This window comes from Solea solea, chromosome 2, assembly GCF_958295425.1.
Source record: "Solea solea chromosome 2, fSolSol10.1, whole genome shotgun sequence".
Lineage (NCBI taxonomy): Eukaryota > Metazoa > Chordata > Actinopteri > Pleuronectiformes > Soleidae > Solea > Solea solea.
Window position 1 is genome coordinate 6,122,245 of NC_081135.1, and position 26,676 is coordinate 6,148,920.

The 26,676-nt window shown below is 40.5% G+C and overlaps 1 protein-coding gene across 3 annotated transcripts in view; it reads right to left on the bottom strand.

Moving 5' to 3' along the window:
- LOC131448985 (interleukin-1 receptor accessory protein-like 1) overlaps positions 1 to 26,676 on the bottom strand; it is a 238,457-nt gene that overhangs the window by 21,403 nt on the left and 190,378 nt on the right. For all 3 annotated transcript variants that reach the window (XM_058621857.1, XM_058621867.1, XM_058621846.1), the window contains one exon: positions 6,585 to 6,717. In XM_058621857.1, the coding sequence (XP_058477840.1) occupies positions 6,585 to 6,717 (133 nt within the window). The remainder of the gene's footprint in view (positions 1 to 6,584; positions 6,718 to 26,676) is intronic.

Here is a 26,676-nt window from a genome sequence, read left to right on the forward strand (position 1 = left end):
AAAAGTGTAAAATAAATGAGCAGATGGCAAAATAAACCCACTCTTTTGTAAAGAGCCTGGTTAAAGCATTTGTAACAAAAGAACAACAGGACACCTGATGGCTAACGGAGCAGAATCTCTCATGCTGAGCTGCTGTAGAAAAGCAGGAATGATATACGAGCAGATCATCTTTTTAAAGGTAAAAATTGTAGCTATTTCAAACCTGCGTTTAATGATGCATGGGGCTAATAGTGTGAAAAGGTACGCGTGCCACTTGGGCATTCATCTGCTGCCTGCTGCAGGGCATTTGAATATGAAATCTCCTCTAATGCTTGTTGATCAATGAACAGACTAAACAAAGCCGACTGCAAAGTGCAGGCCAGATAAAGACAAAGTATGATACAAGCGCTGCTGCTGCCGCCATGGTAATATCTTACAATAGCTTTACAAAGTGCTGCTAATAACTAGTATCTCACACGGAAAACCGCACGCTCGCGGGGAAATTTATTTTATTGACCATGTAGAATGGGGAACAATTAGAGGTGATCATTTTGAAGATGCATGGAGTAGCCGCTTTATAAAAACATATTAAGAAGTCAGAGTTTTTTAAAACTCATGTTCTGCACACAGAGGCAAACTGATTACTTCATGGAGTAAAACTCGGTCGGCTCAGTATTTTTTAACAGTCATATAAGAAAGTTTATGTTGAAGTGTCATCGGGGGACAATAGCGAGTTACAGATGAGAAAGATGTTTATTCTCTCCTCTCAATGGACGTACTGAGACAATCCAGTCCTTCTAAAGCCTGGTTCACATTGCATGCGTCGCAGATGTGATGCGGCTGCGTTTCACTTGGGTGCCAATGTTAACAAATGACAGTGTTCACGCTGCACGCATGAGATGAGCGTCTATTTTTGAGCTCAGGTGTCTTGCCTATGTCACGCGCACAGTTCCTAGCAATAATAGACAGAGATTGTCAATGATATTGACACTGTAGCAGCAATGTTACATAAAACTGCCCCTTTTACAGTAATATTAGTGTCTAGGCTGAGTCTGAATACACAAAAAACACAAAAACACACTAAACATAGAACATGTCACTAATGTAGTTTGATACAACAGTAGGCCTAATACAACAGTTGTGACTATGGCTTTTACTATTGTACTCTGCTTTTCTATAAAGAATAGAAGTTAATAAAGTAGCTAAATTACACATCTGACATGACACATTCACATCCTGACATGCTCATTTCCACCCTTAACATGTGGATCCCATTACCTGCACCTGTAGATTACACACTTAAAAGAACACACCAGTGTGTGCAGTGTTGACCTTGACTTTGTTTGGATAGGAAATGCAAGAAAAGTCTGTTTGTCTGTTAATTGTGTAACTGTTGAGCAAAACACTAGACAGGCGACTTATCAAGGGTCAGTGTCGACTTTGTTTGGGTAAGAAATTCGAGGGGGCAAGTTTTACTAGTTAGATGAACTTTTGGGGCCTTTACCAGAATGTGAGGAGAAAATTCAAGAAAAGTTAAGTCAAACTTTTTGAGAGGAGGGTGATAAACAGGATCTATGACGCATGAACCCTCCCACAAAAAAACACAGGCAGGTGTTGTGTGTAAAAGTCATACACTGGCAGTAAAAATGCATTGGGATCCTTGGTGCTTTACACAGCAAAGATAGTCCTGACTCACTGAGAGGCTTCGGTAAACAAACACCTCAGAGTCACGTTGAAAACATCTCAGAGTTAAGAATATTAATATCAAACTCCGAAAGAGGAAATACACTCTTATTTAATCACAGGTCTATTACACATGTCAGCATGACTGGGAGGCACGATATTCACTTTTCAATCACGAACAATCAAAAAATGCCTCCCTGTCTGTGTGCTGTGTGAGAGTCGCATAGGATCCTCTCTGCGCATTGTGATTCACTGCAGCTCAGTCTGTTTTATCTCATACAAAGACACCCGGCAGCTGCACTGACACCTGAACTTTTGACCTACACCACATATCACACTTTCTGGCTCTAACTTGTGTTGCTCATCACTTGACAAAACCTCCGAAAGCAGATTTTAATCAGATCATAGAACGATTAGAAGTGTATAATTGTTTATAATAACAGCTCACCCGTCAGGTAGGTTTATATCACACTGTGGTAATAACTTCATAGGAGAAGTGAGAGAGGTGATGCGTCTCACATTGAAATTCCGACTGCAAAACCCACCGAATAAGAAAACATTGGTGTCACATTGGTGTCGCGACGAGAAGAGAGAATCCTGTTCATGCATGTACAAGCGCTAGACAAAAGTTTTCACACAAAATTGATGTATGGACCCTGTGGTTGTGAACCTGACCCGCAAGAAAGCAGATAAATGGAAAATGAGCGTGCTGAGAATTCCTTGCATTTATTGAGGTCAAGGTTCAGCAGAAATGGAGTATACAGTGGAGAAGAGGCAGATGTTAACTTTTAGCAAATAAGTTATACTGCCAAAATACCAGTCGTAATACTGCTTAAAAAACATTTTTGGGATAAATGCTTCTAGTGACATGTCCCCACCAATATTTGGAGAAAGCCATATTATCAAAGAGAGTGTAACGTGTGTGCAAATTCTGTGAGCGAGGAGATTTTACGAGCATCAGTGAATGCATCACAGCCGAGCAGAAATATTGGAGACGAGAGAGTGAGAGCGCAGGTGATGTGCTCTTCTGACAACACAGCGATGAGTTTTTAGGGCCATACATAAAGCACACAGGCTAAGCTTTATGCCTTTCCCTTTCTCTCTGGCCTGCACTTCTTAACACACATATTATTTTATTATTTTAATCACAAACAATGCAGTTTTAAGTTAAGATTATAATTTACAACGAGATAAACAGGCAGAGAGAAACATGGTTTACAACAAAACTAGAATATCAGTGACAATGACTGCACTTTTTTTTTTTTTTTTTTTTTTTAAAATGGTGCAGGAAAAAGGTGAAAATCCAAATCCAAAATCCAAAAAACTGCAGTCACAGTGGATTGACAGTTGGCTATGACCAGCATGAACGACTATCTACGGATACATCAACAACTTTAAAAAAAAGTGCAGTTGAGCGACAACAACAACAACTTGAGCAGCATGTACACACTTTAATACACACACACTTTATTACAGTGCTCCATGCTGCGACTTCACCTCGGAGATCGGTGAAGTCTTGTTCTGCAGCCACAACACTTTACATCTCGGAATCTCAGTGGAGAACACATTGTGCCAAAAGCTCAATTTCATGTATTACAGGCAGCCCTTCAGGGAATACTCCTGCATGATTAATTTCCATTTCAAAGTTAAAAAGCTCACAGGAATGATGTCAGGGAAAAGGGATTGAAGTGGTGCGTGTTCAAATGGGAACAAAAAATAAAATAAATAAAAACACACCAGGGAAGACGTTATCATGTGGCGGCACACCACAAAAATAAACACTTTTATACATATATACTGTGTTCTTTACTTGTCTTTGCACACATGTAGTAGAAACATAAAGCAGCTCAGGGTCGTTGCGATGATCTCATGACTTGTTACCTCATTTGAGAATGATATGAAAGCAGGGTCTCTATCCTCTGTTTTTATTCCCTCTCTCTGATCATTACCATACCGCCTTCCCACTTCCCAATTCCCCCTCACATGCTCCCACCACCACCCACCTAAACCCTCCAGGCACTAATTGGCCTGGTGTCCTTCATAACAGAGTGCGGCTCTGGGAGCTGGATGAAGCGTGCTAGCGGGCTAAGAGAGACATCTTGAAATGCCAGGTCACAGGCTGGGCCACTAACTCTCGTCGCGGCCTTGTCATGCTGTTTACAGTTAACCTTTTCATTAGATGCCATTTGTCGACAACAGGGGATTTTCTGAGTGAATGAGTGCTGCTTCAAAAGATGGGAATAATGCAGGATATGAAAGGGTGAGAGACGCGTGTAGAACAAATTATTCTTTAAACTATAACTCACAGTGTTTTAATTTACATAAATGATTTACCTTGCTAGTAACACTACTGTTATCAACAGTCGTTAATAACAATAAACAATACATGTTAAAGATACTGTTATAATAAAATCTTTCTAATGGAATAACTTCTGTTTCAAAATAAAAGCCTTTTGTTTACACGAGGTGGCTTTTAATGTTAAGCAGTCACAGGACATGCGGTGTGTTTGCAGTTTGACAGATAAAGCAGCTGATGTGTTTTATTTCTTTTTAAAATGATGCTGATCAGAGAGGGTTTCACAAAGACACAAACACCCAGTCAGGTAAACGTTTAAACTTTGACTTTGACGTCCATTCGTCTTTCTTATAGATCAGTCACTCCCAAAGACTGGGTCAGGACTCACGGGTGGGTCGCAGGAGATGTTTTTGGGGCTACCAAATAAATGTGCAAAAACTGTCCAGCATCTTGCAAAAGATTAATTTAAATAACATGGAGTTTTAAGTCATTTATCAAACTTGGGTATCTGGGAAGTGTCTAGTTTACCTATTCAAAATCATAATAGGTGAAATGGCAAAATAGTCAGAAAGTTTATATCATGCTCAAATGTACTCTTGTCATGATATATAAATAAATTGGGTAGCAAAAGTTTGTCTTCTTTAAAAACAGGGACCATGTAAAAAGCTTCAGAAACACTGATGTGGATGAAACTTAACTTTAAAACATTGCCAAATGATGAGATTCCTTACAATTTAGTGTGCCGACCTTGTAAATGTGCCGATGGTGTCGGCAGACTAAACGATCAAACATCAGTGTTCAAACATCTCCCGCTAAATTGTCTTGTGTGTTTAGCTTTTTTATTATTATATTATCTATCCAATATAAGATTTATCCTTTTTTATCAAGCACAGTTCATCAGTCTTGAAAAGGATGATCACAACTGCTCCCCATGTTGTGAGTGATTAGATGAATGAGTGCTTTCCTGAGGAAGTGGATTGATTATTCCTCTACAGAAAGGGTCGTCTCTGAATCAAGATCGGCTCATCATTGTTACAAAAAACGTGGCTGATTACTGTCGGTTCGCCACACTATGACCTCTTTCTACATGTCTGATAATTGGCAGATAATCAATCATCCTGGGAGTTTGGTGACTAATCAAAATTCTCACATTATGTAAAAACTGGTTTGGGTGTCATCTCAACTGTTCCACTGTAAATGTTGAAGGGCATTTACTGTTGCTGATTAAAGGCACCAACTGCAAATAAAGAGACAAAACCTGACAGCTCACTAAATGTAAGGCCAAAATCTGCATTTTAGGTCACAAGCCCCGCCCCCTCCATGTTAGTAGACCGGATAGAGATGAAGACATGTGTTTCAATATGGTTTATGTCGTTTTAGGTCACTGATGATAGAAAAACAGGCTGATATGTCATGATTGATAGCTGAGTGACTCCTGATTAGTCGACAGGAGGTGCATGGGCGGGGCCTTGATGCCACGCTTCACTCCACAGGCACAACTGTACAGACTCTGGCTTCAAAGGAGCTATATAAGTTGCATAACTAAAAAAAAGTCAGCATTGTCTGCTGTGTGTTTCACTTTATATTTCAAGATGACTTTCATGTTCCACTGAACTTACACCGAACAACAAACATCTAAAGCAAGGAGAGCTCCTCCTACCAGCCAATTAGATGGTCATCCAGCTTCAGGCAGTGTGTGTGTGTGTGTGTGTGTGTGTGCGCGCTTGGCTGTCGGTTTCTACCTGCTTTGTGTAGTAAACACGCCACTGTTTCCTGTGATGAGTGCGAGCCAAAAAGATGAAGGTCACCCAAATGGAAAAAAACGGGGCCGACACGGACAGTGGAGATTCCGAGTGCTCTTCACTTCCCCCGTTTATATTTCAGCACAAAGTAATAGCTGATCAGTGATGGAGCAAGGGCTGAACTGTGCATATATATTGTGTATGATAAATAATGCATAGCTGTTTGCATTATTAAACAGCGACATGAAGCATTCATGAATACCATTTAAGTTGTAGCTCGACAGTGAAAGGCTCCTTCACTTCCCAGTTTGTTGAGGTGTGGTCTCACACTTGCGGTGACTGGGTTTAAAGAGGTGTTTACTAGTTCACGATCAATTAGCTCATGAATTGGTGATGTGCTGTGCGAGTTCTGCTCTAATATGAACCAGTTTGAGACAATCCGACGTTAACTCTGCTAATTCGATTTCCTTCTACGCGCAATTGCCAATTTAGAGGGTGCACCCAGATAAAGACTAATGCAGCACAGCCCTGTAATAAATCCTCCCTTAATGACGATTATAATTATAGTTTTTTATTGAATCTGTTCAAGACAATGTTGATTTATTTGAATTGTCATTTTGATGGTTATAATTTGTAACACTGGGTTTCACTCAGGGATATATTTTAGGCATAAATCCTAACAATCATTAACTCAAAACCAGCACGGGTCTAATGTAGAGCTGTATGATATGGTCAAAAAATAATGATGAGATTATTTTTTTACAGATATATGATTAGCACTGCAGAATTTTATCTCGATCAAATAATCGCATCTTATGATTTTGGATATTGTGAGTTTGACTGTTTAGTGATTAACTGTGCAGTAACTAGTCTGATGTTCTTACTTGAGGTCGCTCTCCTGAACCCTCTCCTCGTCCAGATCCTCGATGAACTTCTCTCCTTTCATCCAGTAGATAAGCGGACTGACATCTCCACTGTATCCAAAGAACGCTCGGCAAGTCAGATTGACAGGACTTCCTAGAGAGAGAAAGGAGACAAGACATGAGGTAACACTTGCACGAAATGGCATTTACACTGGACGTATTTCAACTTACAATTCACAATTTATCTCAACATAAATCAAGTGTATGACAGGTATTGGTTTAAGTTAACCAGTCCAGCAAACCTTAGGTATGAACACACAGTCTTACATGTGCATCCTATTATCAAACCCTTTCTTTTTCCTTCATAACAGCCTCCTAAGTACCACAGATCTTCAAGTAGTGCCTCAAACTGCAGGGCCACCATCAGAAACCATCGCAGGCCCACTTTAAATTCTCTGAGGGTAAACTTTAAAACACTCTCTTGAACCCTCATACACATTCTCAACACTTCTGTGCCTCGTTAAAGGCTTTTGTACTCACACTGGCAGTAGCTTAAGTCAGACCCTTAAAGTCTGGCTTCAGCTACTTAAAAACAAAATGACTGCAGACATTCTGAGTGATTTTCACTAAAAAAAAGTATTCACACATCCTATAACACAATTCTTGCTAAATCCATCCTGTTCTCTACATCATTAGCTGGAGTTTCACATTATAAACTCAATTGTACTTGACAAGAAGATAAAAGATGTTTTACAGCAAAGGTCAATGTTTGCTAATTGAAATCCCATGACCCCACATTTTCTAATGCATGTATGTAAAACTAGTTCCTTTTATAAAGGTGCTGTAGCTTCTAGCACACTGTATGTTTTGGATTTACACCATACAAGAGGATCTAAATGCTCCATAGAGTTGAAGGGTTCATAACTAATTCTGAGATACAGTAAAAAACAATGATAAATTCTGCTTTGACATTAGAAAAATAGCAACAGAATAACCATCCGCCTGTTAAAAATTAAAATTGTTAACTCTAGAAAGAGAAAGCCACAGACAGGTGTGTTAGAGTGTTGATCCACTGCAAACTTCAAGACTGAACTCTGAGAACTGCTGATTCACCACCTGCCTCTGTGCATCCTATGCAACTGGAAGAGAGATAAACCCCTTTAAAACTTGCTATTCCTCACTGTCTGAGCCTAGACACATCTCCTTCACTCTTGCACATGCAGCAGCTGGTGGTAAACCAGTGAGTGTGTGTGTGTTCTGTGCTGCGACAGCCTCAACTGGAGTTAAACAAAAAGAACCACATCATTGAAGCTGGGGGAAACAACCACTTTTGCATCAAGGAAGGCAAAAAAAAAAAAAAGAGGGTATTCCGCAGATCTTCATTAACGCTCTTCCTTCCTCATTGGCCCTGTGGCGAGGAATCAGAAGTCTGTGAGATGAGAGATAACTCTGGTGTATAATTGGATACTTGCTAGTTCAGAGATAATGGGCATTTTATTTCACCAAGGCCTGCTCTAATTTGGCCCTCTGGTCAAGTCTAGTGTGCTCAGATGATAGCGAAAGAGAAAATCCAGCTTGGAGATTTGAAAAAAGGCCCCGAGATGGAGAACGTTTTTAAATTTTGTCTTACGAAAAAAAAAAAAAAACAGCCAAACAAAGAACTAGCAAACAAAAAAAGAGTCCACAGCAGTGATAAGGTCTGTGTGTTATGTGTAGGTTTCACTCCTGTTGTGGGGACATAGTATTTGTTTACAGAGTCTTATGGGGTTTATTTATTAGTCTTCTTATCCTTTTGAGGTGAAGACTTGCTTGGATTAAGGTAACTTTAGTTAATTAAAGGGTAAGGTATCAACAATCAATTATTTCAGTGAAAATTCATCAACATTTTCCATAATATCATCAACAAACATCACAAAGACAAACAATGACCCTCAAAGACTACGTCGTACAAAAACAAAGCAAAATAAATGAAATAAATGCTTCTGCAAAAGTGATTTCAGAATCCTCCAAGGAGAAAATCACAAATTCCATAAATCATCTGAGATTTGTCCTGGAGCTGCCACAAATGTACATTCACACAAATGCACACATATTGCTATGCTTCCAAATTCCACCAGGGGTCTCTGTGGTGTTGCAGTGCAGGAAGACTTCCCTGTGCAGGAGGAACGGATAAAACAAAACCAGAAAAGAAAAGACGCATTTTGACAGGTGCAGACAACAGTAAAAGGGAACACGGATCCTTTTGTGTTGCACCTTTGATGTCAAGAGGCATCACCCGTTGATCCAAACAGCATGTGGTATTGTAGCATTGACAGCACCACTACTGCCACTCTCCAAGACTTATTCAGAGGAGCTCTCCCTGCATATGGCTTCATGTTATTCCCCACACGATGGCACAAAGAGCCTTGCAGAGATTTAAGCACAAAGATTCTAACAGTCTAATCCCAACCTGTGGTCTTGGTCAGGGGGGGTAAAGTGAGTCCTAATGTGACCGTCTCCCCACTCTTATCTCCCTGCGCCTCCACAGAATCTCTCTCTGTCACGGTGGGTGCAGGACGGAGACGGCAGTAAAGATTCCTGTGGCTGAGCAGACAGATTGGAGTCTATAAAACCATGAAACCCCGCAGAGCAGGCAGAAACAGTGACAACAGGCATGTATGAATTTCTGCATATGTGTGCAAAGTGACAGTGACAAGAGAGGGAGAGAGAGAGAGATGTGCATGTCAGTGACGATGAGAGTGAGAAAAACCCACGACCTAGACAGAGGAGCAAATCATGTGGGAGAGAACAAACTGTTCTTCGTGGAGGACTAAAACATTTCCCACACGGAGTGAAGAAACCATTATATCACCCTTGTGCACCGAAGATTACATAGATTACACATCAGTACATCCACATGCAGTGTGTGCACCATCCATGTCAGCAATTCCCACTCAGATCAAAACAAGGCAGCTCTCAAATATGAAAACCTGTCTCTCTCTCTCCACTCTCTCTTTACAATGTTGAATAAATTAAACCCTGCAGCTAGTGGGAAAAATATTTCAGATAACATTTCATATCTTTTGGGAGGCGTTTGCAAACTAGCATACACATGTACATGTAATAGCTTCCTGCTTAATGTTTTTAGTGAGCTGGCGATTAATGACAAATAGTGCTGCACGAGAAAGGCACACTTTAGCAATATCTGGTCATCTGCAAGCAGTGTGAACTCACCCACTGTTTCTTATAAGACAATTCAATTGATGCCAATGGTTGAAACACATTGAAAAATAAAGTCAATAAATGAACTTGGATGTGCAGTAACTATGAGGTTTAACAGCAGCTTTTACGATTGAATTTGAACCCTATCAAATGCTTAGGAACACGTCAGTTTGAATTTTAACAACTACATGGTAACTGTGCAAACCCAGTGAGATGAGGAAAACGGTGGGGTATTATCTACAGATACACAACTACTTAGGTGGCCTAGTGGTGATACTGTTTCTGACCATAACCGTTTTTGACCAAGACAAACATAAAATAAAACCATAAAACCATGATTCCAGACTAATATCTCTTCAAAAATGACTCGACTTCCAAAGGTCAAGTACTTTTACGCACCACAAACACGCAGAATCTATTTAAAAAGAGATTTTGTTTCTCCTTTAGTTTCTTCCCAATTTCGACATGTAACAGTAACTCACGCACCCAGTACGCACTCACACATACTTGGCGGAGGCTTCAACCGCAATGTCCATTGAGGGTGTGTCATTTTGCTCAAGCTGTGTGTGGTAGAATTTAAAAAAAAATTCAACTTTCCAAGTGAACACCAGCCAATCAAATCACATAATACAGTGTGTGTTTCAGCCAGAACTAAACATCGATCAATCAGAGCTCCTCCCAGAGTTGGCCATGACAGACGCTGCTCTAATAACTTCCTAAAGCCGCCTCAAGCATCAGGCGTCAGGCCCGACCACTGTCATGAGATAAAAGGAACACGTGTGTGAGGGTGCTGTGTCATATCTAAGCCATTTGAGTCAACAACGCCTTCCGTCTGATTAGGACAAGATAAATAGCCAGAGCTTTTCAAGCATGACCAAAAAAAAAAATCACATTAAAGTTAGAATGACACTCCTGCCACTTCTATAATATCCCTGCCGCTATTTAATTAGTCCTTCCTTTAATGCAAGAGCCTGGGCTTCACATAAAAGCACTTGAAGATTTGCCTTGTGGTTAATGATCAGAAGGATACTGAGCAACTCATCTCGCCTGAGAAATAGCCCAGGAATTAAAATCAGTAGATGTCATGATTGTAGATGGCAAGCGAATGTTTCCCAGATCTGGGCACAAATCAGTTCCTATTATATTTGAATATTTGATCATTTGCTCCAGTAAAACATCCCGACAGTGAAGGGTTAACGCCACTAATTGCAGTGGCTGAGCACCCATTCACATGGCGTCGCCAGATGTGGTGGTTTAATTGTGTCTCTGTTCAGCATTCATTTTGTTTTGTTTATTACAGCCCATGCCTCTCCAATCATAAATTTCAAGGCGGCCATTGACTGAGCTGTGTTCAGTATTCATTTAGCTGCGTCTCCCTTGTGTATGGTCAATCTCCTGTTATTCATATTTGGCATTGCACCTCATTATAGCTAAGCAGGCAAACTGCTACCGCCATTCCCCTTAATTAATGCAGGTAAAGCAGATATCAAGAGACACAATACAATGTTTAAACACTTTTTCTGAATTGTCTAAACAAGTTAACACATGGCAATCATGACAGGAAATGTGTTGTGAATTCACAATTTTTTTTTTTTTTTTTGCCGGGAACAAGCTGTGTCTGGAAATTAAATAAGGTAGCGCTGTTGAATATTACCATGTGTGGGGGGAACAAACAAACAAAGCTGGGGTGGGGTGGGGGGGGTCGGTTGAATTACAAGTCCAATTTGAACATTGTGGATTAGAGCATGACATTTGGAAAGATCAACAGCCACACTTTGCATTGATGTTCCCATAATGCAATGTTCTTTAGGACAAAAATGGCACCTATTGTTGCAGCCAGAGAATAATAACCAATGTTAAAACCTTGTGTTGCTTATAGTCTTGCACAGAGAGTCACAGTTGAATTCTCCTGATGAAAGGCTCATTAGACAATAATGAAACACTTCACAAAGCATTAGATAAATGCCACATGGAAAGGTGTGAAAAAGGTTCGACCACAATTAGACAAGCATCACATTTAGGCAGCAACTACCACATTAGATTTAAAGCAGATAATACGTTCACTATTTGTTTGTGACGCATTCAAAAATGTAAATGTGTACTGTACCCATCGGTTGTTGTCTTGATTAGTCACTTGTAGTTTTTATACAGGCCTCTCTTTGGTATTTTTGTTGATCCAAAAACATTCCTTGCCTTTTCAAAAGAGCCTGCCACTTTATGTTTGAGCAGAAAGTGTTAAAGTATAGAATAAAAAAATAATCTCTGAAATGCTTCTGCTGTTGTTCCCTCACAGTGGGAAAGCAGGGCTTGGATACCAACAGGACCTGAACACTCACAAGGCTTTGGTGCAGGAAAGGGGGACTCCTGTTCAGCTTAACCTGAAAGGAAGAAGCCGTGCAGCGAATCTCTGAGCAGCATCAAGTCCTCTGATAGTAATGGAGGACAAGAGAGCCAGGGAAAATGGAAGAGCGGGAAATAAAAGCTACAATGTTGAGACGAAGAAAACAATGACACTGTAAAAATGATCTGCATCCTGACTAATACTTGTATACATTATCATGTGACCATTCGGTTAGATTGAGCATGTGCACGCTGGTGAAAACAGGAAGTTGATTCTCTCAGTTTCAGAATGTAACTAGTAGCAAGAAACAACAATGGTGAAAAATAAGATTTTTTTTATTTATTAGACTGACAACAATGTGAAAGTCAGTGAAACTGACACTGTCAGTTTTAATGGGAACAGCTGATTGTCAAGTTGTGACCAATAGAAACCAAGCAGTCAGTGAACGTGTGCAACTGCAGTCCCATTTTCTATTTGAAGCGCCACATGGTTAAATACACGGCTTAACTATTGTCCAGAGGATCTAAATGATTTCCTAACTCCAAACAATAACAGATATTTGCTCTGGTGTGCTGCATAACAGCAATCTAAAATATAGTCCTGTGAGACTGCGGTTATTTTGCTAAAAAAAAAACTTGAATTTACTTGTTAATGATGAGATGTTATGACTCACGGCAATTGCAGAGCTGACTCTCAGCAGCTGCCAAATCAATCAAACGCTATTTCCATCTCCAGTGTGGCTCATTCGTGACAAATTACAGCAGGGAAGAATTGTGTTACTCACACCAACACATGCAAATAACAGGTCAAAGGCACACCCACTTAAAAACCTGATGTAAATAAACCGCAAATTATAGAAAATGACCTAGAACAACACACACAGTGTCAGAAACAAAAAATAAGTCTACGGCACAATGATTTGTCAGGTTTTCCAGGGCAGTCTTGCATGATGGAAGACCTGCTCTCTGATTTAAAGGCCCAGGTGGAAAGACAACCACAAGCAGTCACTCACTTTAACCTCACCTGACATGCTTTTGTCACAGCATTGTCATTCAACATTTGTGACCCTCCAAGTGTCTCTGCATCGTCCTACGTGACCAGTTTTGAGATGCTGACCGTGTGGAAATGCAGATCGTATATAGAGACAGTAAAGCTTTAGGCGACTATTAAACATTTTTCTCCAAATTTATGGGTATTAATCATAGACCGACTATAAGTTATGGACATAGAAGTATCTGAGGTTGGAAACTGAAGCCAATGTTGAAGTGCCTCGAACCTGCATTCTCCTGAAAGGCCATCAGTAGTGGACTACATTGGATTTTATGCATGAGAAAAACTTCAGTGCATGACATCCATTTTGTAAATGATGGTCATAAAACCAGGACAAAATAAACTCAAGGCTTCAATGGGTAACATTGCAGTGATGTTTATTTGGTGCCACTCGTCTGCAGAGGCTTTCAGAGCCACAAGCGAATCAGATGCTGAGTTTGGGTTATGAGGTCTGGCTTTACTGCTCCAGTTTGGGTTAAATGGACTTAAGGTGAGGACTTTTCGCAGTTTGTGTCATTATGGATCTGGTTTTGTGCACAGGCGTCATCGCTATGTTCAAATAGCTACAGAACTTTTCCATCATTGTTACAAAGACACAAGCTGTCCTTATGCCCAAGGGTTCATTGATTGAAGGTACCTTGTTGGAGTTGTGGCCTTCATCTCCTAAGCTATCAGTGAAAAGAATCAGTCTCTAAACGGTCCAGTGAAGCCAACTCACCAGGTAAGATCAAGACAGCTTATTGTGCTCAGTGCTCAGAGCAAGAGAGGAAAAGAAAAGAGTGGTGAGCAGAGAGAAAGCAAATGGTGCTATATCTATAACCTCTCCTGGGGAGTCTGTGTAATGAAAACAGGACACAGCAGAGAGGATGGGACCATAGAAGCTGTTCCTAGTGTTTCACGAGACACAATGTTGGATTTCTACAGCGCACGTGAGCTGCATGAACAAAGACAGCTCCTTAACTGAGGCAGCGGTGTGAAGTGAATGAGTAGTGGAGCAGGTCTTGAGGAAAAGCTGCTCCAAGGTATCGTCTCAAATCTGGATGCAGGGGGATGGCAGGAGGGAGAGTGTTAGCGGGGTTTGGAAATCATTGCATCACGTTTCTCCTGAGGCAGCGAGCAAGTAGAGAAGTAAGTTTACATTCAGGGACTGTTGAGTTCAAGTGGAGGAAATACTGAACATGTAGTGAGACACCACTCTCTGAAAATTACATGGGGATCTAATTCATACAAAATATTTGAGAGCCGATATGTGGCTTTCCTTCAAGCTCTAAAATGAGTCTGTTGAGCCCTGCTTCAGTTTGGAATGTTATGTAATTATTCGCATTCCCTTTTTAAAACATTGAGAAGGGCATCTGTACTGTCCTACTAACGTGTTCTCGGAGCACTACATTCTCGTTCAAATCCACATATTTAGATATTTCTGGTTCAAATGGGCTGTGGGGGCGGGGTCTTGTTGCTATACTGATTGGTGTTTAGAGTAATGGGCGTTTCAGATTTCCGCATCTTTGTCCTCCTCCCTCACCTTTCCTTCTTTTCCCTCCTGTCTTGCAGCATTGCCTTGGGAAAGCTTTGTACAAGAGCAGGTTTCTGAAGTGAGTGCCCAGTCAGTACACGACAGACAATGGGACCGTGGCAAAAAAAAAGCCACGAGGAAAGAAAGAGACGGTGCAGGAAGGATGCTGAGGGAAAGGTTTACACTCTGGTGAGAGCAGACATCATCTACACAGTGTCCTGCTGCTTTCTTCCTGTCTGTCATGTTCACACACACACAAAAAAACACAGTATGAGATTCCTGCCTTTGTGGGAGCAAGTGTGTGTTGTGGTGAGATAATTGGGAGTGAGTTGCACCACCTATGCCGATGTTCTTCCAATCTGCATGGACATGTGCGAGCCAGTTAATACATTCATTCAATATTTTGGACACAACTGTCAACAGCATGAAGTGAAAACACGTGGAAAAACTGCTATATGCATCCAACTTGACAAATTACCATAATACTGACACAATCGTCCCTGTGAAAGGAAAATATCTGCTGCGAATGAAATTTACATGAATTCTCCGAGAGGGAACTGACACGGCTGGTTAAATGGTGCCTTTGCAAAAAAAGGCACCAAAAAACGTTGTAAGCTGAGGAAGGTCATCAGGCAGTGATTGCTGAATGTCAAATCGCAATCCGAATACAATCTTATACCAAATAACCTTTGAAGCGTTTACTCCCCAATGACCTGATATAGAGGGCAATCGCATTTAACACCAGTCAATCACAAACCTGCAGAGTCCATCGTTCACCCTGTGATTATTCACACATACATCACAGTTTGAACCGTGGCAAATGTAATTCATTAAGAAGTGACCATACTCTGGATTGGAGGTTGACCACATTCAGAAAGAGTATTATTTTTGGATCACGCCACACAGTCTCTTTTGGAAACCACAGCTAGCAGTGAGGTCATGGTTCTGAACTAACCTTAACTAAAACTCTACCTGATATTAGAAAAGGATGATATTCTTTCCTAAAAGCATCAACATCCTCTCCATACAAAACACACCAGGATGACCTCATTACACCACAACAATAGGCAGCAAATCTGCAAATGTTTGATCTCAAAATGTTGCCTGCTGTTTGGTGGATGTCTTACTCACTATGTTACATGAACAGGCCAGTGTTGGAAATAAGCATTGTAATATCTGAAATTGCACCAGAAATTCAAATGATTGGGCTTTCAATATCCCCATAAAATAGACAGTTAACATTTGCATTTTATATTAAGAGTCATGGAATACTGGTCTCCCATGCAACATAACTTGGTAACTATTTTCCCGGGATCAGAAACCACCCTGATCCTTAACTATATAATTTTAACTGTTATGGCATAACACGTGGGGATTAAAAGGTCTTTAAAAGTCTTACATTTGATTTGGAGAAAACCTGGCAGTGTCATTGGCAATGATCCAAACTGGGCAAAAACCATCTAGCCTGGTAAAGGCCACATAACATTTGCCTCAACATTATAACATATGGCATTTCTATTGGTTTGCAGAGAAGTAAAAACATGTTACAAGTTTTCTGCTCTGAAAGGGCTCCGTGTACTCTCATTTCATAAGACATGAAGAGCGTTGCTACAGTGAGCCTGTTGTGACTCCGTTTTAATTTAAAGTTTTTTTCTTTATCCGTACAGGCATCTCTGTAATCCAAGGCTGTTTCGTCTCTGATCCTCCTCAATGCCAGGCTGAGAATACACCAGCCGGACTGCTGCAGCTGTGAATCTGTGACGTCTCGGATGTCTGTGAAGTTTATTTTTCACGAGTATCCAGCCGTCGCTTTATTGTCGCCACTCCTCCCCTCTAAAGGTGACATTTGCCTAACTGTTCAGTGCAGTTTGGGAAGTATTTAGCTTTATAGTCCCACTTTACAGTAGGTGTGTGCTGAATTTAGAAACCAGATAAGAAAGAGTGTGTCTTGGAACTGCCGGGCACGTAAACCTGCTTGCCATCCACTTAATTAAAAACAATACAATAAATTACAAGCAATGCTATCAAGAGTTGAGAGGGAGGGAGAAGAGGAAGTAACAGGAGGCAAGATAAATTATGACCTTATGCCGGAAAACATTTTAAAGCGGGGATATCATGGTGTGTGCATAAATTCAAGAGTCCAAGTGCTGATCTATCAATCATGCACTGTTCCTTTAGTATACATCCATATTTCATGGTATATATCAAGCTCTAAATACCACACAAATGCAATTTTGTGGATGTTGTGTGCTTTTCTAATACACAGTCATGGATGCGAGACCTTTAACCTAAAGTATTATAGTAGAGATGAAGACATGGTACAGTAAGACAAGAATAATGGCAAGAAAATACACACATACCATTAATAATCTGCAAACCAGCAGGCCTATTCGGAGCTTGTGGGCTTATTCCCTTCATCTACTGTTAAAACTGGCAGCTTCCCCACAGTACCAACTTAAAGCAGCCCTCCCAAAATCCACCGTGTGATCAGACATAATCCACAAACTATCAGCTATTTAAATAATATCAGAAAATGTTGAAATATACTCTGCTCAAGCTCATGTAATCAGTTCACCTGCGGCAGTGCGAGCAAAATGAATGATTAAAAAAATGATTTGTCAGCTTTACTGTGAGGACACTGATATTTGTGAAGACTAGACTTTTTTTCAGATAGGAACTATAGCATGATGTTAAATAAAGTGATAGTATATTACACCAGAGAAAACAAAGCCAACAAACACTGTAGTGTGTAAATACAAATCGAACATTTAGTGACTCAACGCTACAAGTGAAAACTGTGTGCAAATAAAGGGGAGGATCCAGGAATATGTGAGGTCAGTGCAGTGTTACCACAAGTGTGCGTGTGAGAAGCGGGAATGCCGGACTATATGAGAGTGATGGAGAGTTTACATGATTGCATTACTCTGTTATCTGTCCATCTCCATGGCCAACCTTGTGCATCTTGTGTGCTTAAGTGTGTGTGTGTGTGTGTGTCAGGGGTAGGCACACAAACAGCATACTGATGACTTCCTCGCATGCACCGATTCAATTTAACTATACCTACTCTCCTTTTTCCCCCTTCTTCACGAGTGAGTTAATCTCGCCTGTTACCCTGCCTACACTTTGCAATTCCTGATGCATGAAAAGTGGTTATTGACTAATAACCACAGAAAAATGCTGCTTACCACAGCTTTAAATAAACATCCTTCTCTATATTTTGCTCCACCGTCAGGAGTATGATCGACTTGTATCTCTGTGTCTAATTTAGACTTTATTCTTCTGGACGTTTATGGAGGATATTAATCACATTATATTCAGCTGTTGGTGAACAGTCCAGTGATGCACTGATGGGATGAAACGCTAATGTTATTTTTGGGAAAACTTGGCAGTGCACGCTTGTGTTATTTGTCCTTTTCTGGGCTCCACTCTGGCATTTTATTTCCATCTTGGTCATCTCTGTGCTGATATCTATAAAGAGCCAGTAAGTAAAATTAAAAACTCAAAGTGTGTACTTCATAATATCGCTTTTGTTTTTTAGTTCAACAACATCCTGCGCGAGCCTTCTGTCTGGTGGTTAAACTTTACAGCCCAGCTGCTTGTGCCGCTGGCTCACCTCACTCACATCACTTAGACAAATTGACTCCAGGATGATATAAATCAAAACTTTGAAAGAGAGTCGAGTATAAAAAAAGGGACACAAGGAAATGAGACACAGCACTTAGCAGCAAGTATTGCTGTTTTAACACATCTTAATTCAAAGTACTACGGTACTAGTAATATGGTGCTTATCAGGATTCATCTTCTGGGGAACGACAACTGTGTGCGCCAATTGTTGTCCTTATCATCTGGATTTTTTGTACCAATAAAAATGTGCACCTTCCCTTGTTTTAAATGATCAAATATACCAAACTGTCCTAGATAGACCGAAAGTTAATGAGTTAAAGTAATACTATAGATCTAGATACACAGAAACAGGCAACTTGAGAGAGAAGCCATAATAGTTAGGGCTGCAGAATCATTACAATTTGATTGGCGGTCAAGCTTCAGTTGAATATTGATTGTGTTAAAAACTAGATAAAAACATTACATACATTACATTACATAATAATGAACTACTTTACTTGGATGGATGAGAAATTAATGATATGAATTGTGTTTAACATTTATGGACAATTTAGAAAATACGATTAATTGTTCAGCAAATAAAAGTATCCATAAAACATTGATTAAGCTTTTTCAAACTGGTCTAATACCAATGCCCTCCTCTCTGACAACACCAACAACACAAAGGAGCCACTGCTGAGTCTCTGCATGCCCTTGAACCCATAAGTTTGTGTGGAATCAGCAATGATGGCTGCTCTGAATGCAGAGGTCAAACACTTTCATTGGTGAAGCACAGCGAGGTCGATTGACCTGGAGGTCGGTGGAGTGGAGGAGGAGATGAGGTGGAGAAAAGGCACAGAAAGAGAATAAGTGGGCTCAGCTGTTTCCAGTGGGAATTTTAAGAAAAGGAGTGAAAATAATGAGATTATTTGGGCTGCAACAAGTTGCAATTATGTAATCTTTCTATTTTATTTTATTTTATTTAATTTTTATGGGTATACATGAACACAAAACAAAAATGATATATATTTTTAAATCTATGTAAGCCATTTTTAGGGTTTTACCGTTTAAGATTACATAAGAACAATGCACAAATCGCGATATATTGGCGCCCCCCCAATAATAAATAGAAAAGAAAAACACTCAAAGTGAAAATAACAATGGAATATGCATAAAAAAATTCTTCAAATGGCAGAAAGACTGCTGTCAACTTGTGGTCAGCATCTTAACTACATAACAAAACCCAGTGTCAATATTTCCACATTAATACAGTGGTTCAAAGAATTGATGCACCCCATAAAATATTGTGATATTTTAGAGAATCAATATTTTCTTCAACCCCTACGGACCAGGAAGAAACAATTTACTGAACAGCTGGTTGATATGATGTTAGTTAACATTTTCCCGAGGGGTTAATGGACTCAAAGTTTCACATCTCCTTCGGTAGAAGAGGATGTCTATTTTGTAAATTATGATCCCATTTAGAGGAAAACAGATGCTGAGTGGACACCAGTGTGATTGACAGCTGGTATAGTCAAATAGGAGCCTGGTTGAAGGTGACACCTCTGAACTTCCTGTTTCGAAAACAGACATGGTGCCAGTCAAATTGCAAATATAGGAACTTATTGGGAGTTTCCTTTGCAACCGGAAGTTTACGCCCATGTTGCAGCCCAGAGAGAGAGAGAGTGTATGTGTGTGTGCGTGTGTGGAGGGGGTTAATCTGAGGCTGGGATGTGAGGCAGTAATGCCAAGGCTCATGGGGAATTACTGGGGAGATTTGGAGGAAATCTGCTGGCAGCAGTTTCCTTGTCTCTTCTATTAGCCTCGATGTGCAATTTGCTGCTTTAATATCACAGGCTACGTCTTGCTTGTGACTTTAACCCCCATCATCACATAAGGTAGGTGGCGATTCAAGTCCACAGATGCACAGGAACAAAAGGAAATGTGTCACTGTTATGTTTGTTCTGTAATACAACATGTTACTGCCCCTTTAGGAAAATTACTCATTTAAAGGAAGGTTAAAGGTCGTCTGCTGGGACTGAATGTCTCGCTCTTGGGTGTTTGAGCCTTGTGGTCTTCTGCCAATGTCCCTGCTTTGTTTCTGTGCCGCCCTGCTGGCACACAGCTTGTTTGTATGTGTGTGGTGAAGAGCCATATCAGTACAGACCCATATCACCCCTGGGGATGACTGCACATCAAAGCAACCCCCAGGCATGTGCTTTACATGCACCTAAGCACATATTGTCTGTCTTCCTTTCACACTCACATTGTCTCTGTCCAGGCCCACAGGCTCTTTGCTGCTTAGTATGGAAAGCATAAAGAGGTGACTGACTCTGAATATGAAGAGAAGAAGCTCTGGTGTAACTCACAGTTAATTATGAACATCGTGGTTACATTAAAGTGCAAAAGGGTGCCGAAAGGCAGCAGGTTAGAACAGACATGAATGTTTATGGATCATTATTCAAGACGTAAAGCTGCACTGTGTAACGTTTAAATACCAACAAATGTCTGGTACATTTAGACAATTTTCAAATGAGTTCACACAAGATAATTAAGCCTATCAGCTCCACATGACTCCCTCTGTTTTTCTCAGTATAGCAGCGTTAAGAGCTTGTGTTGCCTGGTGACATTCCCGCGCTGCAGACAGGAAGTGATTCATTTTCGAGACAGATGGAGGCACCAGCAACATTATATTAGTAAACTGGTTGAGTATGACTGAAAAGAAATAAGTGCCCAAGAATAGTTTCATAAATGAAATCTATTATGTTTGAGTATTTTGACGCTTCTGGTCCCCATCAGCCCATGCTGCTGCTGCTGTATAGACTGAAACACTCCCTCAGACAGGTCTGATAGTTTTGCGTGAGAGAGCCAGCATACAAATAACGTCACTCTAATTGTTGCTTCTATGTTGAAGTATAAGCTCATGTGTCATTAAACCAGAGGATAAAAAAATGGGTTTCCTTTTCTATATAACTCTCAAGAAAAATGCAACAAAGCAGCAGAGTCACAGCTTATGGCAATAAACATGGCTTTGGCTTCTGATCCTCAGTCAGTTTGAGGTATGGATAGAAATAGGCTATGTCAAAAAGGCATTTACAGTATTAGCTAGAGACACAAACAATACCCTTCTACCTCACCTCTCTTTTAAATCCCAGATCCATCTGCCATTCCACGTTCACAGCACTTTATACACCTTGAAAATCCCATGATCCGCTTGGCAAATTAGCTTTTAGTCTTTTTGCACTAAATAAGTAGAACAAAGCTAAGAACAAATTCAATCTAGACAGAGTTGTGCCTTTAAAACATATTACCTAAGCACTAAGCCTTTTAGACATACACATAGTTTCCACTTGCTAATTTGATTGTTTTTAACTTAAATTATCATTTGTTGATTTAGGCTAAAAATTCCTCTCCTGCATCAGCACTAATTGCCACTTTTATTGGTTTCATACATTTTTTATAATTACCTGGCTTCCCTGTTTGTTATATGTGATTTTTTTGTTGTTTTTGAGTGAAAACTCAGGGTGTTGTTGCTTACATATATATATATATATATATATATATATATATATATGTAAGCAGCAGCAGCGGAAACAGCAGCAGAATGCACATCCATGTGTAGCTCTGAGATAGTGTCAAAATACCGTGCCAGAGGTCTGATTGGCCCCCAGCATCGGGGGGACAGCAGTCGGGCTTCAGTCCAGTGGCTTCGGCTTCTTTTACATTCACATGCATTTTAAAGAAAAGGGCATCCAAATTTGCAGTAAAATGGTGATTTTGTACACACTAGGTTTATAAAACATAGATGAAGTTAGGACTTTTTTTTTTGCCCATTTCTCAGTCAAGCACAGTCAGGTATTTTGTCTCCCTGTGGATCGTACTTCCCTATTCTGAGCTAAAGCCCCCCGAGGGTTCGAGAAAAGTGCATATCTGGCTTTCTTTGGTCAAAATCTTGATGTGAGAGAAAAAGAAAGGTGCCACACCTGAGGGACAAAACTTATGAAGCAGGTGATGAGTGAAGCTGCTTCTTAAAACATCTGGAGCTGTCACTTCACAGCGAGGTGGTGTCTCATCAACCAATATTGGCCAATAAGACAAATAACTGTTTGATCAATGGAAGCAAAGGGAATGCTTCATTATTAAAATGATTATAGACCTTTTTCCTTTTGATCCAAATGGAATAGAAGTCATGATCTTGAAGGCTTGACATGGAATAGTTCAACAAATGTCTGAAGACACGTATCCTTATCCTCCCCTGATCTACGTAGCTTTCGTTTGTCTGTTGACTCCTGCTTTAATGGTTTCTCACACAGGCTGCTATCCATGAACCTGAACGGCTTTAACTGTCACTTTGATGAAGTGACTCATTAAACTGGTGCTAGAAACAAAGAGTTCTCCCTAGTTTATGGATACTCCTTTCCTGTTTAAGCAAGAGTATTCAAATGATATGAACATATTTCAAATGATATCGACTGAACGTGGACATATGTAAATGAACAGGGTTGCAGTGCTTTGCAGAAAAGGATTGTTGGTGTTATACTTCATTTTGTATTGATAAACAATGTGTTTGTGGTATTACACTCAAAACCTGGGGTTGTGCAGCGTATGATTGCTTTTTTCTTCCCATTTCAAAAGTTATGTGAGAGGGATAAAAAAATAAACATGAAGCATCAATACTTTGAGTCAAATTACAACAATGGGAAATCCTAAACTTCCCATAATGCAACTTGGCAGTGGCATTTGTTATACTCTTTGTGAAAATGCTCCCGTCTTGTGATTTAGGTTTGCTGTAATATACGTTACCTCCAAACATCCATCACATCTTTGATTATTTTCTCAGTTCACAAAGTTTATCCAGAGCCAAAGAAGATCTTACACACCTGCGTTCATTGGCTGAAAATGACCATCCAACACCATCCAGTACTACAATCATGCAGTGCATTTATCCACATGCATATTTTCTGTATGCAAAGGGCAATTAACAATCCGTGCAGCTGTCTGAGGGGCGGAGAAACAAGGCAGAGGGGAAAAAGAAACCATGGCGATTCATCACGAGTGAAATGGAGTGGCATGCGGCCTCCCCGCTAACTCAGTGCTGTTGTCCTCTGGTGTCCTGCTGCCACCCTTATGCCCTGATCTGCCTCACCCTCCTGCCCCCTACTGGCCCCTTGTTATGCCCCATCAAGCCGGGGAGACACAGGACAGGCCCTGAGCCCAGGAGACTGTGTGTGTGTGTGAGTGTATAGTGCTAGACCTTGAGGGCGTTTACGCCTCCATCAGCATAGCCCCTGCTGAGGGTGACACCTGCAAATAACAGTTTAATAGCTGAATAATGTCTGTGGCCTCCTCCCCAGCTGTGCCGGGGCAGCCTGTTGGGCCACGAGGCAACTGAAAAGTCGCTGCACTCTTCAGTGTATACATACACATGGACATGTCCATAAACACACATGTATACATGATGTACACATTTTTATGAGCGTACACGCTGATGTGAGCCGATAGCAGTCATGGGGCTGTAAAAAATGGGGCACGAGAATCAAAAGCCGGGCAACAAATGTCTCTAAACATCATTTATCTTTACATTCTCCGTCCATAACACGTGTGTCAGCTCTGGGAATTGTGTCGTAGTGTGCAGTAAAATCTTATGGTTGTAAAACTGTAAAACTCCTGTGAACATTTACTTTGTATTTTTAATCCATACATTTTGTGGGAAATTAGAAAAGGCATCTGCTGGAGGTAAACATTAAATCCTAATTTCCTAATTCCTAATCAAAGCGTTCAATGATTATCCTTGTCAATGCACTCCTATTCAAACAATGCAACTCTTGTTCTTAAGCCTTGAGATTTGTGATTTGACCGTCCTCATGCCAGTTTTTGAAAGCAAAAGTTCACAGACAGCACCTGCAATCAGACTCCAGCTGTCAATCACACTGGTGGCCACTCCTATGTTCCCTATGTATTGTCTATTATCCTCTTAAACATAATTACAGAATCAATATCACGTTCTATTGAAGAAGAGCTAACTTTTTGTTATATAAATCAAGTGGGAATAGTATAGTTCGCCCCCTGGTGATTATTCAATAGATTGTTAACTTCTGGTTAGACTCAGTATGTTTACTTTTCATATAATGTACAGTCTGTGTTGCAGAGGCAGAAAAGGAGCAGGTATGTTCCCCTTCAGGCTTGTGTTTTCTCGCACGGCTGCATTTGTGTCTCTACTTAATCCAATAAAACCAAACTCAAGCATTTATCCCTTATCCTGCGTATGAGGCATATATTTTATCTGCAACAGCACAAAGTTTAAATTACGCTTTCTGTCAGCAGATGAAACTTTGTTGGAAACATTTTTGCTTCGTCCTGACAGGCAGACCAAAACTAAAAGATAACTGCACCTCCAAACGTTCTCGGGTGTAATTGGAAGTGAAGATGTTACAGAGAACCTGCCGGGATTCTGACTGCAAGTAATAAAAAAACTGAACTGCAAGTTATTAAATATATAAAAGCACACCTAATAGCTGTAACAAGAATACACTATTTCCGATAGTTCCACATCTGTGGATGGATAAAGATTGTATAAAACTTTTGAAATTATAATTTCCTGCTGTGCTCCTTTTTCGTTTTTGTTTTTTTTCACAAATACTTTTCCATCATGTTCCTTCCCAATAACGCCCAGCAGCTCATACACAAACCTTAAACACCTGATATTAATCATTACAATATTTAACATTAAAATTACATTTAAGTTGTCATTTGCATTTATAGGATCGAATATAAAACGAATAAACGCAAATGTTGCTCCTTCTTCAGTACGAGGTTGAGTGAATCGGCTCTCTGGCATTTGCATGAATCATTTTTCCATTGTCAAACAGAAACCAGGCTTTAGACTGAGGAGACAAAATGTCAGGTTCACCCATCAAATGCTTTTTGCATAGAGAAAGTCCATTGCGCTAATGGGCAACTTAGCACTAAAACCAGCAATGCACCTCTTTATCTTGATGATTAAACTGAGGAAAGGAAAGAAAGTGGCAGCTGTAAATAATGGGGAAGAGGAGAAAGAACAAACAGAGATAAGGAAAAACATGTCTGACTTCTAGTGAGTGATTTCTACATATCACATGTTAGTGTCTAACATCAGCGGGGGAAAAGGCAGGGAGAAAAGCAATGAGTTAACTGCTGAGGCTGAGTGGCATTCATCCTCTACTCCTCTTTTACTGGTCTGGTCAGTAAATCACTTTCTTTTTTTCCCCCCTTTCTTGCCTTCTGCTGAGGTCAGCGCTGAGCATTCCAGACGTAAGGAGGAGGCATCCATCACTATTTTTACGTCCAAAGCCTCAGCTGCTTAATGCAGCCTGAGATAGAGCAAAAGACAATCCAATCAGCCGGCTGAGATTCACTCCTGCCACGTTCCTGTGATTTGGCTATTTTCGGACTGAAAAGTGCACAGAGCTGCAGAACGGGAGCTTTCGGATAAAAAAGATTCAGGGACGACATTGTGCGCTGCATTCTGTGAGAGTTGGTCCATTTGGGACACACGCGGATAAGTGTAGGCGAGTTACTACAGTGTTTGTTGAGAGGGAAATAATTTCCCAGGAGGCTGCTCTTTTAAAGAGACTGCAATTCAACATAAACACAAAATTGATGAGCACTCTCATCATGTCACTGTAAAGAATTCCCCGAACATTATAAGCTGGAACAAGATAAATTTGGAGCCATTTTCTGGAAACAGCCTCTCGAGACTAATAACACATTCTCAGGGAGAGAATTAAAGTCCACTGCGTCGTCCTCCTTATTGTTCATACCTTCAGACTGTCAAAACAGGAAAAGTGTGCCGGGGTGCTTAAAGGGGTTATTAACCTCAGTTTGAATGCCAGGGAAATGAGAGATAATCTGCAGCCTCACCAATTTTAAACCCTTAATTCCTCAACCAGTTGATGGCTACCAACAATTCCATTTTCCAAAACAGGGGCAGAGCAGCTCCAGCCTGATACCACAGATAAGGAAAAGCTCTGGGAGGATAAACTGGTCCAGGAACTGCAGTTCCCCTACCACTCCTTTAAATGCCTTCTGTATTACCAGGCCAGAAGGTTGTTGCCACGGTATTACCCAAGCTATAAAGGTTGTTACCAAGGCAACCTTCCTCAGGTCGGCTGCCGCCAGTCGATCATGTCAAGTCTTTTTCATGACTGTCAAACAACTCAAAAATCTTTCTTTTACCTTTAAAAATGTGGTCGCTGAGACAGGAAGGACAATTGAATGCTAAACCGATTAGACCCAAACCTAACTGGCCCATGAGTACTATGGAACATGGAGAATTAACATTGATGAAAGTAAAGCAGTGTGGACATGTTAATGAGGAAAACGTCCAGTCAGAGAATGAAATGTGCCATCACATGAAAAAGGAAACA